General features: G+C 38.3%; 1 protein-coding gene across 2 annotated transcripts in view; it reads left to right on the top strand.

Annotated features, from left to right (window-relative positions):
- Window positions 1–15,742, top strand: part of LOC117497483 (adhesion G-protein coupled receptor G4-like) — a 38,113-nt gene extending 22,371 nt beyond the window's left edge. For both annotated transcript variants that reach the window (XM_034149485.1, XM_034149486.1), the window contains 27 exons: window positions 470–565; window positions 668–705; window positions 796–935; window positions 1,646–1,757; window positions 1,830–1,900; window positions 1,982–2,029; window positions 2,677–2,744; window positions 2,826–2,863; window positions 2,970–3,003; window positions 3,113–3,147; window positions 3,324–3,451; window positions 3,532–3,649; window positions 4,139–7,626; window positions 7,932–8,020; window positions 8,120–8,256; window positions 8,341–8,497; window positions 9,126–9,281; window positions 9,476–9,598; window positions 9,791–9,836; window positions 9,917–10,017; window positions 10,178–10,302; window positions 10,430–10,698; window positions 13,045–13,144; window positions 14,056–14,342; window positions 14,445–14,546; window positions 14,894–15,013; window positions 15,113–15,742. In XM_034149485.1, coding sequence (XP_034005376.1) covers window positions 470–565; window positions 668–705; window positions 796–935; window positions 1,646–1,757; window positions 1,830–1,900; window positions 1,982–2,029; window positions 2,677–2,744; window positions 2,826–2,863; window positions 2,970–3,003; window positions 3,113–3,147; window positions 3,324–3,451; window positions 3,532–3,649; window positions 4,139–7,626; window positions 7,932–8,020; window positions 8,120–8,256; window positions 8,341–8,497; window positions 9,126–9,281; window positions 9,476–9,598; window positions 9,791–9,836; window positions 9,917–10,017; window positions 10,178–10,302; window positions 10,430–10,698; window positions 13,045–13,144; window positions 14,056–14,342; window positions 14,445–14,546; window positions 14,894–15,013; window positions 15,113–15,201 — 6,315 coding nt within the window. In that variant the 3' untranslated portion in view covers window positions 15,202–15,742. The remainder of the gene's footprint in view (window positions 1–469; window positions 566–667; window positions 706–795; window positions 936–1,645; window positions 1,758–1,829; window positions 1,901–1,981; window positions 2,030–2,676; window positions 2,745–2,825; window positions 2,864–2,969; window positions 3,004–3,112; window positions 3,148–3,323; window positions 3,452–3,531; window positions 3,650–4,138; window positions 7,627–7,931; window positions 8,021–8,119; window positions 8,257–8,340; window positions 8,498–9,125; window positions 9,282–9,475; window positions 9,599–9,790; window positions 9,837–9,916; window positions 10,018–10,177; window positions 10,303–10,429; window positions 10,699–13,044; window positions 13,145–14,055; window positions 14,343–14,444; window positions 14,547–14,893; window positions 15,014–15,112) is intronic.
- The last annotated feature ends 365 nt before the right edge of the window (window positions 15,743–16,107 follow it).

Below are 16,107 nucleotides of genomic sequence, written 5' to 3' on the forward strand. Positions count from 1 at the left end.
GCTTCGCGATTGTCAACGGGGGGGGTGGCGTCAGTAGAGTACAGAGCTTCGTGACCGCGGCGCGTGTGAACGCTGTTTTAGCGCAGGGCTGCTGTACAGACCGACGTTAACAGCAGCCCTGTCTGTGCACACGGAGACCGACTCTGTCGTCCGGTGAACTAACCGCCTTCTGGAAAAGCTTCACATTTACGTCGGTACGCAAATGCGCTTTGTGACACAAGTGACGGTACGCATTTCAGATTGTTGCCGCGCATGCGTACCTGCGTACCAGTTATGTGCACCCCTGATTATATCCTCTTCCATTTGTGTACCTTAGTGTTTTTCACTCTGTATGTCAGTACTTTCTTAACCTTAAGTTAATCTCATATGTTATAATGCTTTTGTCACCTATGTGTACCTAAACTGTATGTATTTGGATCCCATCATTTTGCACAGTATTATCATGTCTGTCTCTCCATCTTTCACTCAGGTGTCAAATGCATTCAGTTGCCCCACTAATAGAAGTGATACAGCACAGCGAGTAACAGACTTTATAGATTTCTGTCAAGGTGACAAATTCATTCAGGTCAGTCTTTCCCCAAACCAAGCAACACCCTTTCGCTTTCAGAATAAACAAAATGATACATGGCAGACATGATGTCTATAACTTATCTCTCTCTCTTTTCAGACAGTACAGGTAAACTGCAGTGCAAAAAGTGACATAAGGTAACAGCATGTCAGTATGTGTTCTGTATTTATTTCCAAATGTTATTTAGTTTGTATCTGATCACAGTGGTGTGTATGCGTTGTTTACAGACAAACAACCTGCGATGTGCTGCTGCAGCTCAGCCGCGCTGTTTCAGCATGTGAACTGCAGCGTGCTGGAGACTCTGCACTGCAGCAAGCTGCTGACACACAAATAGAAGTGAGAATCACAGGAGAGGTGGAGAGAGTCGGTGAGCATTTTTTAATTAGCACACACACACGCACACGCACACGCACACGCACACACACACACATTGCCCTCTAAGTATATACATGACAGGTTTCTCCAAATATGCTTTTTTCTTCAATTTGTTTGTGTATCTCAACTGGCAGTGTTTGTTTATGTTTTGGATACTTCATGCTTTTTTACATTTGGATTTTTGGTTGTCCCTTTAAATAACAAACAGACATACAGTATTAGGGGTTAACACATACATACACATTATTTAGCAAAAATGCTAAATGCAGTCTAGCTTTGATCACAGTCAATACAATGACACTGCAGGAGCTCACATAGTGTGTGTGTGTGTGTGTGTGTGTGTGTGTGTGTGTGTGTGTGTGTGTGTGTGTGTGTGTGTGTGTGTGTGTGTGTGTGTGTGTGTGTGTGTGTGTGTGTGTGTGTGTGTGTGTGTGTGTGTGTGTGTGTGCGTGCGTGCGTGGGTGCGTGCGTGCGTGATTGTATGTATGTATGTATGTTTGTGTGTCGTAAACTATCTCAAACTAAATCTAAATAGACAACAGAAAAACAAATGTGTTGCACTGTTCTTGTGAGGATTCTTATTGACATAATTAATTCCGCCTCCCAAGATGACATTTATAACATCATGCATTACCCCAATAACAACATTAATTTCCCACACACAGTTACTTATCTTCCCCCTTTTAATTTTGTTCACATCAGGTCGGGGTATTTGTGGGGATGTGGAGCCCTCGAGTGGCAGGTTTGTGAGGTGTACATCCACTTCTTCACTGGATGATATTTGTCAAGCTAACACAAACCCCAAGCTGACATGGTGAGTAAAGTATTCTGAATAAGCTTATTTGAACATGCATACCCTGTTTCTTATTAGTGTTTATTTTCTTAGTTCCTTCTTAGAACCCAACTCATACCAAGCTCTACAACCTGATAAAGAATTTGGCTGCAGTGAATATCACCGTATGTAACGCCGACACCCAATATAATGAAGTACAATTCACTTCTGCCACCGCTGCTGTAAACATATTCTCTCAACCTCAGGTGAAACGCCTAGCTTTTGTGACTGCACTGCTTTCTGCAATTCTTCAAGTAAGAACAACTGTTTGAATATTTTGTACTAAAATGTCTATGTTTTGTGTAAATACTGTACATGTGCCCAACCCCCCAATTACATAGCCTGTAATGTTATAAGGAAGTGTGTCCTTTGAATACATGGATGTTGTAAAAATAACAAACTACTGTATAGGTTTATATTCGGAAATGTTCATATTAGCATGAGAAGGTTCACTCACATATTTACAAGCTAAATATAAGGCTATAGCCGGCAACTAGTTGGCTGAGCTTAGTAATGTTATAAGTGTCTACTTTGAATATATAGGATTATAAAAAAAGTCTTTGTTAGGACACATACTGAAATCAGGTAGAAAGAGCTAACTTGGCTAAATAGTTTAATTAACAAACAAGATATAGGAAGTTAATTAGTGAAATGTAGTGCTGGTAGGTTTACCATTATTTATTTTTAGATCCATGAAGCTGTTTCCATCTTCTTCCATTCTTTGTGCTAAGCTAACCATATCCTGTCTGTAGCTTCTGTAGCTATAGCTGTAGGCTATACGTTATCATTGTCCTTCTTTCCCAAATTACTGAAATACTCCTTTAATTGAAAGGTAGGGTGTAAAACATATGTCCATAAAATGCCCCTGACATCTTCTCCTTTGTTTAATTTTCCTCTTTAGGACAGTTTTTTGCCATTAGAATAAATATTCACAGTGCCTCTGTTAATGTTAACCTCCTAAAAACATGGGTATGTACAGCAAAGTATAATTTACATAACTTCTTATTGAATTTACATGCTATGTACTGACTTTATTACCGTATTTAACAGTTGGCTGGACTTGCCCGCATGTGTCTGTCAATGTCAGCGTGAGTTTCTATTAATTTTCAATTACTTACAATTTATACATGTAGACCATGGAGAGAAATTAAACAGTTCACCTAAAGACTTCATGTGACAATTATTTGTTTCCAGGTCAGAGTGCCAAGATATTTTAGAGCGCTACCAGGTAAAGTTTTCTGCTGCTTGATACTTACTCAAAACCTTATAAAATCACATTGATCTCCTCACATTGAGGTTGCTGTTGATCATGCTTTCTGAATTATTACTTTATCCAGCAAGCTCATCTGGAATGCCACGGGACAGAACAGAGGTAAAGATTACTGCTGTTGTCAATGATGAATACAGACGGATAAAGTCAATGATGAATACAGACGGATAAAGACAATCATAACATTTCAATACAGAATGAGGCACCATTGATGTTTTTGAGGATCAATTCCGGGATCTGATGTTGGGAATGTTTTACGTCCTTTCTGCTGGTATTAGGTTGTACAGCTGCATGGTGATACTGGAGATGTCTGGACCTGTCAATGGTTGTTTCCTGAAAAAACTTCTGAAGGAAATTATTGACAGAAACAATGATATAACAAATGAAAAGCCACTTACACGCATGGGTTAGTCTACAAGTTTATCTCTTTTTCCTATTATATTAACATCTATTATATGTTATTGACCGTACTCTTTGTGTCCCCAGTGGTTTGTGGTCCTCCTGGTTTGGCAATCCGTACTCTGTTGGGGTCCAACCTGACCTGGGTTGAAAGTGACCTGCTGATGTCAGACGTCTGCCAACCTGACCCCACTCTGCTTAAATGGTAAATCTATCAAATATAGTTCATATAAATATATTCATGGTGGCTTTAGAAAATGTAAATTGAAATATTTGTTTGTTTTTTGGTTTATAGTTTTTCATTTTGGGTGAACATTCTATTGATCATTATAGTCGTCCTGTGAAATGTAGGAACTCACAAACAAAGGAAACTGTAAACTTATACTTATAAACTGTATAATAATATAGTCGGCGGTTAGATTACACTGTTCTCAGCATATCTTGTAGGTGTTAGTTGGCAAATCTAGTTGAGAGAAGTATCAATCTCTTCATCCAACTCTGAGAAAGAAAGCCTTATTTCCAAAATGTCAGACTTATTCAATGTTTCTCAATACAATTAGTGGAAAGTGTTTTTAAAGACAAAATATTAAATATTCTAATAATCTTGACATTGGCACCTGACAAGGCACTAGCCTATACAATAAAGTTCATTCAATGTATTTATAACATGTTTTGCAATGTTTTATTTTTGTAGTGAGGGAAAGGAGAGCCTTGCTGTACTTCTGACTGACAGCTGCCCTCTGGAAACCATGCAAAGCACAACTATGCCTTCCACTCCGAACAACAACATTCTCTCTACATCTTCTGAAGCTTTTACATCATCTGTGACCAACCCTACTAAACAAACTAACACTATTGTAACATCTCAACAGACAAATGCCTCACAAGGGACAGCTCATCCTAACATAATTATTTCCCTCACAACAAACAACAGAACACAGTCCTCAACAGAACAGCCCGTCCTAAGAACGACCTTACAAAACATGACTTTCAGTACAGCAGCACAAAAAAAAACACCAACTGACCAAACAAAACTGCAAAACACAACCACAGCAGACCAAGGCACAACAGAATTCATACCATTATCTTCTGTTAACTCAACATTACAATTCACCACAGCAGCCCCTATTGTTTCAACACTTTACACAGCTACATTGTCTCCAAATCAAACCACAGAGTTCAAACTAACAACAGTTGATACAGTTACAGCCACTGCTAATAACACAACAGTGTACAATGTAACTCCAACAAGCACATTTACACCTTCTACCAATTACACAACAATGTCCAATGTAACTACATTTACAACTTCTAACAATCACACAACAAAGTACAATGCAACTGTAGTTTTAGCCTTTGCCAATCACACAACAAAGTATAATGTTACAACAGTTACACCTTCTAAAAATCACACAACAGAGTACAGTGTTACAACAGTTAAACCTTCTACCAACCACTCAACAGATTACAATGCAATTACAGTTACTCCTTCTACCAACCACACAACAGAGTACAATGTAACTAGAGTTACTCCCTCTTACGATCACACAACAGATTACAATGAAACTATAGTAACACCTTCTACCAACCACTCAACAGATTACAATGCAATAACAGTTACAACTTCTGACAATCACACAACAGAGAACATTGTGACTACAGTTACTCCTGTTACCAACCACACAGAGAACAATGTGACTACCGTTACTCATTCAACAAACCACACATCAGTGTACAATGTAACTAAAGTTACTCCTTTGTCCAACCACACAACAGAATACAATGCTACTACATTTATACCTTCTACCAACCACTCAACAGATTACAATGCAATTACAGTTACAACTTCTAACAATCACACAAAAGAGTACAATGTAACTAGAGTTACTCCTTCTACCAACCACACAACAGAGTACAATGTAACTACAGTTACTCCTTCTACCAACCACACAACAGAGTACAATGTAACTAGAGTTACTCCATCTACAGATTACAATGCAACTACAGTTACTCCCTTTTACGATCACACAACAGATTACAATGAAACTATAGTAACACCTTCTACCAACCACTCAACAGATTACAATGCAATAACAGTTACACCTTCTGACAATCACACAACAGAGAACATTGTGACTACAGTTACTCCTGTTACCAACCACACAGAGAACAATGTGACTACCGTTACTCATTCAACAAACCACACAACAGAGAACAATGTGACTACAGTTACTCATTCTACAAACCACACATCAGTGTACAATGTAACTAAAGTTACTTCTTTGTCCAACCACACAACAGAATACAATGCTACTACATTTATACCTTCTACCAACCACTCAACAGATTACAATGCAATTACAGTTACAACTTCTAACAATCACACAAAAGAGTACAATGTAACTACAGTTACTCCTTCTACCAACCACACAACAGAGTACAATGTAACTAGAGTTACTCCATCTACAGATTACAATGCAACTACAGTTACTCCCTTATACGATCACACAACAGATTACAATGAAACTATAGTAACACCTTCTACCAACCACTCAACAGATTACAATGCAATAACAGTTACACCTTCTGACCATCACACAACAGAGAACATTGTGACTACAGTTGCTCCTGTTACCAACCACACAGAGAACAATGTGACTACCGTTACTCATTCAACAAACCACACAACAGAGAACAATGTGACTACAGTTACTCATTCTACAAACCACACATCAGTGTACAATGTAACTAAAGTTACTCCTTTGTCCAACCACACAACAGAATACAATGCTACTACATTTATACCTTCTACCAACCACTCAACAGATTACAATGCAATTACAGTTCCAACTTCTAACAATCACACAAAAGAGTCCAATGTAACTAGAGTTACTCCATCTACAGATTACAATGCAACTACAGTTACTCCCTCTTACGATCACACAACAGATTACAATGAAACTATAGTTACACCCTCTACCAACCACTCAACAGATTACAATGCAATTTCAGTTACAACTTCTAACAATCACACAACAAAGTACAATGTAACTACAGTTACTCATTCTACCAACCACACATTAGAGAACAATGCAACTACAGTTACTCCTTCTACCAACCACATAACAGATTACAATGAAACTGCAGTTAGTCTTTCTACCAACCACACAACAAAGTACAATGCAACTACAGTTACATCTACAATTAACCACACAACAGATTACAATGCAACTACATTTACAATTTATACCAATCCTACCACAGAGAACAATGTTACTAGAGTTACACCTTTTAACAATCACACAACAGAGCACAATGTATCTACAATTGGCAGCTACAGAAAAGACAACAGTACATTTACAACAAAGAACACAACATTTAGCACATTCACAGCCTCTCCCAACCACACTGTAGTGATTAATGTAACTGCAGCTACCAACAATCACACAACAGTCTCAAACAATTATACAAAACAGTATAACCTAACTACAGCTGATGCCAATTGGGACTTACACAATAGTACATTTACAACAAGTAATGCAACAATAAACACATTTACAGCATCTCCCAATTACACAACTGAAAAAAATGTAACTACAGTCTCTAACAATTACACAAAGAATATAACTACTACGACTGAATCTCAAAACAAAACAGCAACAGACAATGTAACCACTGCATCTATCATTGAAACACAACAGACCACAACTGCTCCCACTGCTCAACAACTTAATGTAACTCTCAATGGTGATATAACTTCGACAAAATACTCAACTGTGGACAATCTGATGTCTGTTGTTGACAACATAACTAAACCTACAGCAGATCCACTTAACAACCAGACTAAAAATCCCACCACATCTAGAGTTAGACCCTACACCACATCAACCAACAAAAATGATACCTTCACCACAGTGGCCAATGCTGTCAATACCATCATCAATCACAATCAAACTGCAGTAACAAGATTCAACCAGAGTACCACAGTAGGCAGTCCAACCAATTACTTTAACCTGACCACTAAAGAAGAAGTTCATTTGAAAACTACAAAGTCAACCACACCAACTAAGCATGGTACACATCCGTCCTGGAAAAACACTACTACTGCAAAGGTTTCCTTGACTTCCTCTACAACAACTTTCCAGATCAACACCCTCCCCATAAAAACCACAACGTTACCTGGTATGTATAGGTTAGACAACAGACTTTTGCTGGAAAAGCTTGCTGTTTAGAAAGCTGTTTAAAGTTCAAATGAGTTGTTGAGGAAGTAATCTATGAGGGCAATTGTTTTAGTAATACATTCATTACAACAATACATTTATTACTGGTGTAGTTCCTTAATCTGCCTGGATAGAATGATTTTCTGTGTAGCAGATAGGGAGGAATCCTCGATCAAACCCCAAAGTAGAAAACTGATTTATTTTATCAATACAATGGCCACTTTATAACTTGATGTACTGCGTGTGTTATGTCCATATCCATTGCAGAGACAACTACAAGTCAAGAGGCACAGGAGGAACTAGCAAACGAGCTGCTGAATCAAGCACAAAATGCCTCTCAGCTGAACTCTTCTCAGGTGAAGCTACTGTTCATTACAGTATGCAAGAAGAACATTTTTTTGCAAGAAAATGTGGAATCCTTAAGAGTTAACTTTATCATTTGATTGGGAATGCAGGTTGCACAGTTGGTTGGGAACTTGGAGAGGCTTCTGGATGGCTCCTCTGTCTCTAGGGCAGTGGGACAAAAGGTCATCAACGTTGTCAGCAACCTGATGGAGGGCAACTCAGTGGCCCTCTCTGCATCTGTGAACAGGTACTTATTTCACAACCATTAGCCATGTATTCATATACATTCGATTTTTTTCAAATAATTGTTTGTGTTTGTTTCTGTATACAGGCTGGTTCAAGTGGTAGAAGATGTAGGTCTTAAGTTGATTGTCCCTGGTGACAGAGAGATCCTTTCCTCGGGTTCAGTGGTTCTAGCAGTGAGGAGTATCGATGGGACCAACTTTCCACAAACATCTTTTAACATTTTCAACACTGATAATGTTCAGGTAGACAATATTTTAAATGTTGTCATCTGTATTCATCGTATTTCATAAGGCGCAAAGAATCCTATGCAGAATTACCTAAAAACTGCTCTCTTTCTAGTGGCCAGCACAGGTTGCAGAAATCCAATTGTATAGAATTCTCTAAAAAAATGAATCCACTTCTTCTAAAGCCAAAAGGCAACAGGGCAGCAAACATTCCTTTGACAAAATAATTATTATGCTATGATCTAAATTAATTTGGAATTTAATTGTTAGACAAAAGAAAAATAAGACAACATTTATGTAAAATTAATATTCATCATATGATCATTCTTTATTCTTCTTTTTTATTTGTATTGACATTTTTGTTAATTAAACCCCCAAAAATGTAGGCAAACACTTAGCCTTTCCTATCTTTGCTACACACATTTCTCAGACGAACGACAACTCCTGAACAATTGACATTTACTCTGTTGACAAAAGCAATTTAATTTTTTTCCAGTCAGAGAGAAAACTTGTACAAAACGACAGGGGCAAATGTCTCTAGATGCAAACACAGTGACAAAAAGTGATTTTAAAGTGATTTTTTAAACTTAAAACTGGAAGTGCCAAACTTTTATGTTAACAATTTATTAACAATTTGTGCAACCAGCTCCGTGCACTCAGCAGATCCAGGTCCAAAAGGTCAGGTTCTGCTCTTGGGTCTGTTTCTTTGCCCTCCTCCCTCACCGCGGGTCTCAGTCCTGAAGACCAGCAGCTGGCAAACAGGGTCCAGTTCACCTTTTACACCAAACCTTCCCTATTCCAGGTACTTATTCATCTCTTACAGAGTTTTTCTAAAAGATATTGAAGTATTTTCTAATGTTAATTTTATGATCTACAAGCAGATTTTCTTAATTAAGACTAATGTTTATTTTTTAGATAACACCATGCATGTTTTTGACAGTCATTTATCATATAACCTTCCTGTAAAAAGATTCTGGCTGTCTATCTTTTTTGTAGGATGATGCATTAAACAACCAAACCCTTGTCAGTCCAGTCCTGGCTGCCAGTGTGACTAATCTGTCAATCAGCAATTTGGCTGAGAACATTCAGTTTACTATCCGAAATGTCAACCCGATAGATGTGAGTGTGCACACAAATAATAGTAGTTATTTCATCCAAAAAAGTGTCCTGCATTAATCCAAATCCACAAGTAATTGCATTTTGATGTTCAGATAAACAAAAGTCTTTGAGTCAACTTAAATAATATAAACGTTTTTTTTAGAAATGATCTACAAATAAAACGTGTGTTTGTACTTTTAATTTGATTTGCAGGGAAACTACTCAGCCTCCTGTGCATTTTGGGACTTCACTCAGAATGGTGAGTGCAATCCATGCTAAATTGAGTTTGTTAAATTTCTAAAGGTATTGAAATCCCTGTTTGTTGTTTCTCGTGTTCAGGCGGAGGAGGCTGGAGCTCTGCTGGCTGCTTTGTTGTCAATAATACTTTGGAAGAAACAACCTGCAGCTGCAACCATCTAACTAGTTTTGCAATTCTGCTGGTTTGTATTTTTCCCTTTTTTTATTATGCTGGTTTATATTTGTTTGGTAGGTATGATCTAACTCTGTCTTGTATCAAATGGTTAAAGAGAGAAATTATTATGGTTACAGCCTGCTGTTGGGCTAAGTGTATTCAGTGTTTATTTATGTTGTGTACCCAAGGATTTGTCCAGAGAAGGAACTATTGATCGTCAGCAGGCACAAATTCTTACATTCATCACCTACATCGGCTGTGGAATCTCTGCCATTTTCCTCGCACTCACTTTACTGACTTATCTTTTATTTGAGTAAGAATCTGTCTTTACCATGTCTACTTTAATCCAAGATTTAATTATTTGGTTATAAAGCAAAAATAAAAAAGGATAAAGTCAATTTATTAGCCTGCAAGTATCCTAAAAATACTTTTCTACGCAGAAAACTGATGCGGGATATTCCTGCCAAGATCCTGGTTCAACTCTGCCTCTCCCTCCTCTTCCTCAACCTTGTCTTCTTGCTGGACGGCTGGCTGGCACTGTACCCAGCGGTTGGGCTGTGCATTAGCACTGCCTTCTTCCTGCACTACTTCCTGCTTACATCATTTACCTGGGCGGGGCTTGAGGCCCTGCACATGTACCTGAGCATCGTCCGAGTGTTCACTCCCTACCTCAGCAGATACATGCTTAAGTTCTCACTGATAGGCTGGGGTGGGTAAAATGAACCTCCAAAATGTCAACATGTTTACAAATATGCAATACAGTATATTTATTTGAATGTTTTCAAAAAAATCTGTATTATAACTACGGAGCCCTGGAGGGTTCTAGAGAGAAAAATAAATAAAACGAGGCCACGCTTTATTAACTTGTGCGCACGAGATGTAATTCGTGGCCTCAATTTAAATAAAACGAGGCCACGCTTTATTAATTTGTGCGCACAATATACTTTCTCGTTCGCACGAGATACTTTCTCGTTCGCACGAGATACTTTCTTATGGTAAAACACATCGAACTGCCCGATTATTACGCCATATTATTAGTTTTATGAAGAATATGTCGTGTGTGTGTGTGTGTGTGTGTGTGTGTGTGTGTGTGTGTGTGTGTGTGTGTGTGTGTGTGTGTGTGTGTGTGTGTGTGTGTGTGTGTGTGTGTGTGTGTGTGTGTGTGTGTGTGCGCGTGCGTGTGTGTGCATTTGTTTATGATTATGTTGTTCGTTCCGGTGCACACCGGCAGGACTATAGCACTACATCGAGATTAAGACCCCATTCACACGGGAACGAAACGGGTTGTATCCGCATAGTTTCTCTTGCGTATAGCCCTTTCATTTACACGAGGCCATAACAAAACGATAGAAATGGACCCTGCAAACGATAACGGGTCCCAAGGTGGATAGATCTGCAAACGGAATGCTCTGGGGGGTCCAACGGCTCCGTGTAATCGCCTCTATACGATCATTTCCCGATAGATGAAGCCATAGCCCCGCCTCTCCTCACCTCTGCTGCTCACTGCTGTAGCATGGTCAGTAGCTACTGTCTGCTAGTGCTACTGCTACTGACCATGCTACAGATGTTAGTACAACATCTACAGCTCGACCATGCTACAGATGTTAGTGCAAAATCTACAGCTCATCTACCACCACCATCAGCAACAAGTGGACATGGAGAATTACATGAACAGAAGGGCAACCATGGCAACCATGCTCCGGGATCTTCTTTGCTACTTTTGGTGTATTTTGTGGCGGAAGCAGCGCCACTTACAGGCCTGGCATATGTACTACAGCGTTTCCAGCGGGTCGAGCGGTCTCGTGTGAACAGACACGTTAAATGAATCGAATGCGTGTGAACGGAAGACTTATTTGAAAACGCATATGGTGCGTAAACGCAAACGTTCCCGTGTAGAGGCAGCCTAAGATTAAACGAATTTCTTTCACTTGGGAATACACATATAACTATGGAGAACCAGATTTGTGTAAATTACTGTTCGTGGTCATTTGAAAACAAATGCCGGTGGTGTCGGACACACACAAACACACTGAAGACACAAACACACGGAGCTGAGCACAAACACATACACATCATGCGCCCTGGTGACCGGACATCTCCTTCATAAAACGAGTAGGCTAATAGGGGGAATACTCTGGTAGTTCGATGTGTGTAGAGGTGTGTGTGGTTAAACGTAGCAGCCTGGATCTCTATTCAGCTGTTCGAATGAAGGGAAACACAGTGAAGTAAACAGTAAAAGGCACAGCTCTTTGCAGCTGGTGCTGCTCTTCTCAGATTCTGCTGAGTTACACGTTACTGCCTCCAGTGCCCTGTACGACAAAGCCAGTTCAACAGACCCTGGATATGTTTGATTTACCCAGCTTAACTAACCCTAACAAACGCGATCTCGCTAAATGGTCCTACGAAGCTGGTTATCAACTCGTGAAACGTGAAAGGGACGGGGTTAGCAACATTTGACCAATCACAAACATGGAGAAGCGTGCTGACAGCGCAGCGTCATACTTCATGAATGAATAGTAAATAGCAAATCCTGCTTCGTAGTACAGGCCACTGGTGCCGCAGAGATTTCATAAAGTGAAGGAGGTTTTCCTTCTATAAAACAGCTGTGGGCAGCAGATACTGTGAGAGTCACGGACAGGAATTCATAGATCAAAGCAGACTGGTTTACAGACTCTTCTGTTTTGCGAATCCGGTGCTTAAACAAATAGCTCTAAACCCTTGGCCAAAATGTCCCTAAATGAAGTCCGAGTTTGAAATATATCTCAAATAATATATGCACTGCCATTTCTGCCAACAGTCTGCAATGAAACGGTTGTCTCCTCTGTGCTCCACTTCCTACTTGGCGCACCGGTAACTTTCTCGTGCGAACGAGAAACTAACAAAATACTTTCTCGTTCGCACAAAATATTATCTTGTGCGCACAAAATACTTTTTTTTTCTCTCCATGAACCTTTAGGGGCTCCGTATATAACAATTCTAGTATCTATCATTTTTTTCCATCATTTTTTGGGACATACTGAAATTGTTCTACTGATTTAAAATCTGGTCTTTGCAGGCATCCCTCTTCTTGTGGTGATTGTTGTAATATCAGTGGACAAAGACAACTATGGTGTGGTCACATATGGAAAATACACAGATGGCACTTCAGACGACTTGTAAGTTATGCCTAAATCTCTCAGCTTTTTTGAACACATTTTCAAAAAGATTTCTTTTCTTTTGTTGATTGTTTTTCCAATAAACCCTAAATTGAGCCAGCAGTCCAAGACTGTTTCTGTGTTCTAGCTGAATGTGTTTTAGTTTTAAACACATGTGCAAATATATTACAAATGTATAATGGTATTGCTTTATTTTGATGAAAGTAATTTTCTTTATAAATAGAAAACATAAATTAAGGAACATTATTTAAATGAAAAAATAGTCCATTGTCGTTCTGTTGTGATGTGTTTACTGTACTCTAATTGTATTATTAGGCTAAAACATTTAAATTAAATGTCTTCAAGCTTCAAGTATTCGGGTTAAAATATCTACTATGAAAAAGCTTAATTAGGCTCCTTCTCTGAGCAGGTTCCTTTCTCCAAATTCAGAAATCAGAATTTTCAACCCAAGCAGAAAATAAGATAATCTAACAACTGTTTTTCTCTGTCACGATAATCTGCCATTTACAAATATATCTATCTTGTGCAATCACTGTATCATGTGTGATTATATTTATGTACAGTACAGTTCTACAAACAAGCAATTACAGTTCTACAAACAAGCAATTAGTGAAATGTAGTCTTGAGTCCTTGAGCATCTGTAACATTTACACTGAGGGATCCAAAGTTTGATTTGATTTTAAGCGACCCCCCTGCAATATAGTATCACAATAAACACCATAGCACCCATTAATGCCTAATGCAAAAAATGTGCATTATTTGTTTCGTTGTGGCATTCTTGTAACACCATAATAGGCATATAACATAGAACCCTACCTGGCACATAATGAACATTTTCTTTTAAAATGTTAGCCTTTTTGTAGTTAACTATAGACTTAACTTTTCCTTGTTTTTAATGTTTTACCCTGTAGCTGTTGGCTGCGTAATGACATCGCCTTCTATGTGGGAGTGGTAGCCTACTTCCTCCTGATCTTTGCTCTGTGCCTGCTGGTCTTCATTATTGTTATGGTCCAGCTGTCCCGGATCAAGAAGCAGAACCCCCAGAACCAGCCTCCAAACAGGGGGGTGATGACAGATCTGCGCAGCATTGCTGGTCTAATCGTGCTGCTCGGCCTCACCTGGGGGTTTGCTCTGTTTGCCTGGGGACCCCTTTACTTACCCTTTGTTTACCTTTTCACCATATTCAACTCTCTGCAAGGTGAGACTTGTATTTATGTGCTTTTTATGATCAACTCATATAAGTTTATGATTTGATTTGCAAATGTATCCCATTATTTTCTATATCATTTGTTCTGTACAGGATTTCTTGTCTTTATTTTCCACTGTGCTGTGAAGGAGAATGTCCGTAGGCAGTGGAGAACATATCTTTGCTGTGGGAAACTGCGTTTGGCTGAGAATTCAGGTAAGCACCTACTGTAAATGTGTTTTGATACTATAGTATAATTTGACTGAAGAGATTAGAAAAAAAATTCAGACTTTCAGGACATCATTATATGAGCAGTACTTTGTAAAACTATAATAACATTTAATTATGAACCAGTAAAAAGGCACTACTTTTTCTATCTTCTTCTTCTATTTAGCAAATACAAGTAAGCTACAAGAAAATACTTAGTCATACAAGTAAAATAAATGTTTTTAAGTTGATAAAATTGACATTATTTGATTCTGACAATGGCCAATAAAAAAGAAAATACATTTTAAAAGCATTTTAAAACTTATATAAGCTTGGTCATATTTACTTTTTGCCAGACTGGAGTCGGACAGCCACCCAGAACAGGAGGAATCTTTCGGTTGCCACAGCAACCACCTCAGCTCCCCACTTAACCTCTCGAAGCTCTTCCGTCATCAGTGATAGCACCAATAGCAATGGTAAGTTCACAGGTCGCAATGGCAGACCTGATTTTTTATAATCTTTTATACTATATGCCAGCATATTATTAAAATATACTATGTGTTGCTTTCCCACAGGGTCTGTGTTTGCGGACAGCGGAATATCTGACAGCTCCAACAGCGACGCCATCCTCAACGAGATTCACAGACTAAATATTTCACTGTAAGGAGAGACCTGACAAATGTGTCAAGCATCCATTTGTGATTCAAATATTTATTTTCTTTGAGAGAACCACGGATGCGGACTGTGATAATTCTCCTGCAGCGTAAGAGTAAGAGTAAACAAAAAGAAAACTAATCACAGGAGTGGTTGCTCACAGAAATACCCAATATTCCGGTTTTACAGGTGTAATGAAGGACAGAAGAAGTGGGACTGAAGAACTTTCGCGAGGAGTATGATTATTTCTTTTTTCTACATCAAGAGTAGAATATATGAAGTGTACAGTAGCTGTGCTTCTGACTGAATAAAATCATTATTTCACTGTAACAGCCAACTTAGTCTGCACACCGTAGCTTGTTCTAAGCTCTTATTACTGTTTGCATAAAGCAGATTATATCAATACCTTTTACCATCTTTGTAATATTTACATTTAAACACACATGAATCATAGGCTGAAATGGAATAGGAAATTCAAAATCCAAAATGTATTTTTTTACTTTTCAGCCATTATTAAAGAAAGGAGTCTAATCACCCAAAAATGTCATTTATATGTACAAGAGACTGTTCTTTTTTCATGAAAATTATATTTTTTGGTTTTTGCTAACCAGTATGCAACAACAGCCGGCAAAATGGGGCCCAACGGATGTGCATGTGTTAAGGGAAGGACATGAACCATAGATTAAGAGATCAAAAAATATAATATAAGTATATATTATATGTAACAATAATATTGACTGTTATCAATATTTGGATAATATCAAACTTTGACCTTCTAAATACATTGTTTCTTTATATTTGACATGATCTTTGAATTACACAGTAGATCCTATAATAATTTCACATGATTTAAATGAAAATGTTCAGTGATTAGATTTGATATATGAAATATTAATCATAAATGCATGATCAATTA

The sequence above is a fragment of the Trematomus bernacchii genome, unplaced genomic scaffold, assembly GCF_902827165.1.
Source record: "Trematomus bernacchii unplaced genomic scaffold, fTreBer1.1, whole genome shotgun sequence".
NCBI classification, from domain to species: Eukaryota; Metazoa; Chordata; class Actinopteri; order Perciformes; family Nototheniidae; genus Trematomus; species Trematomus bernacchii.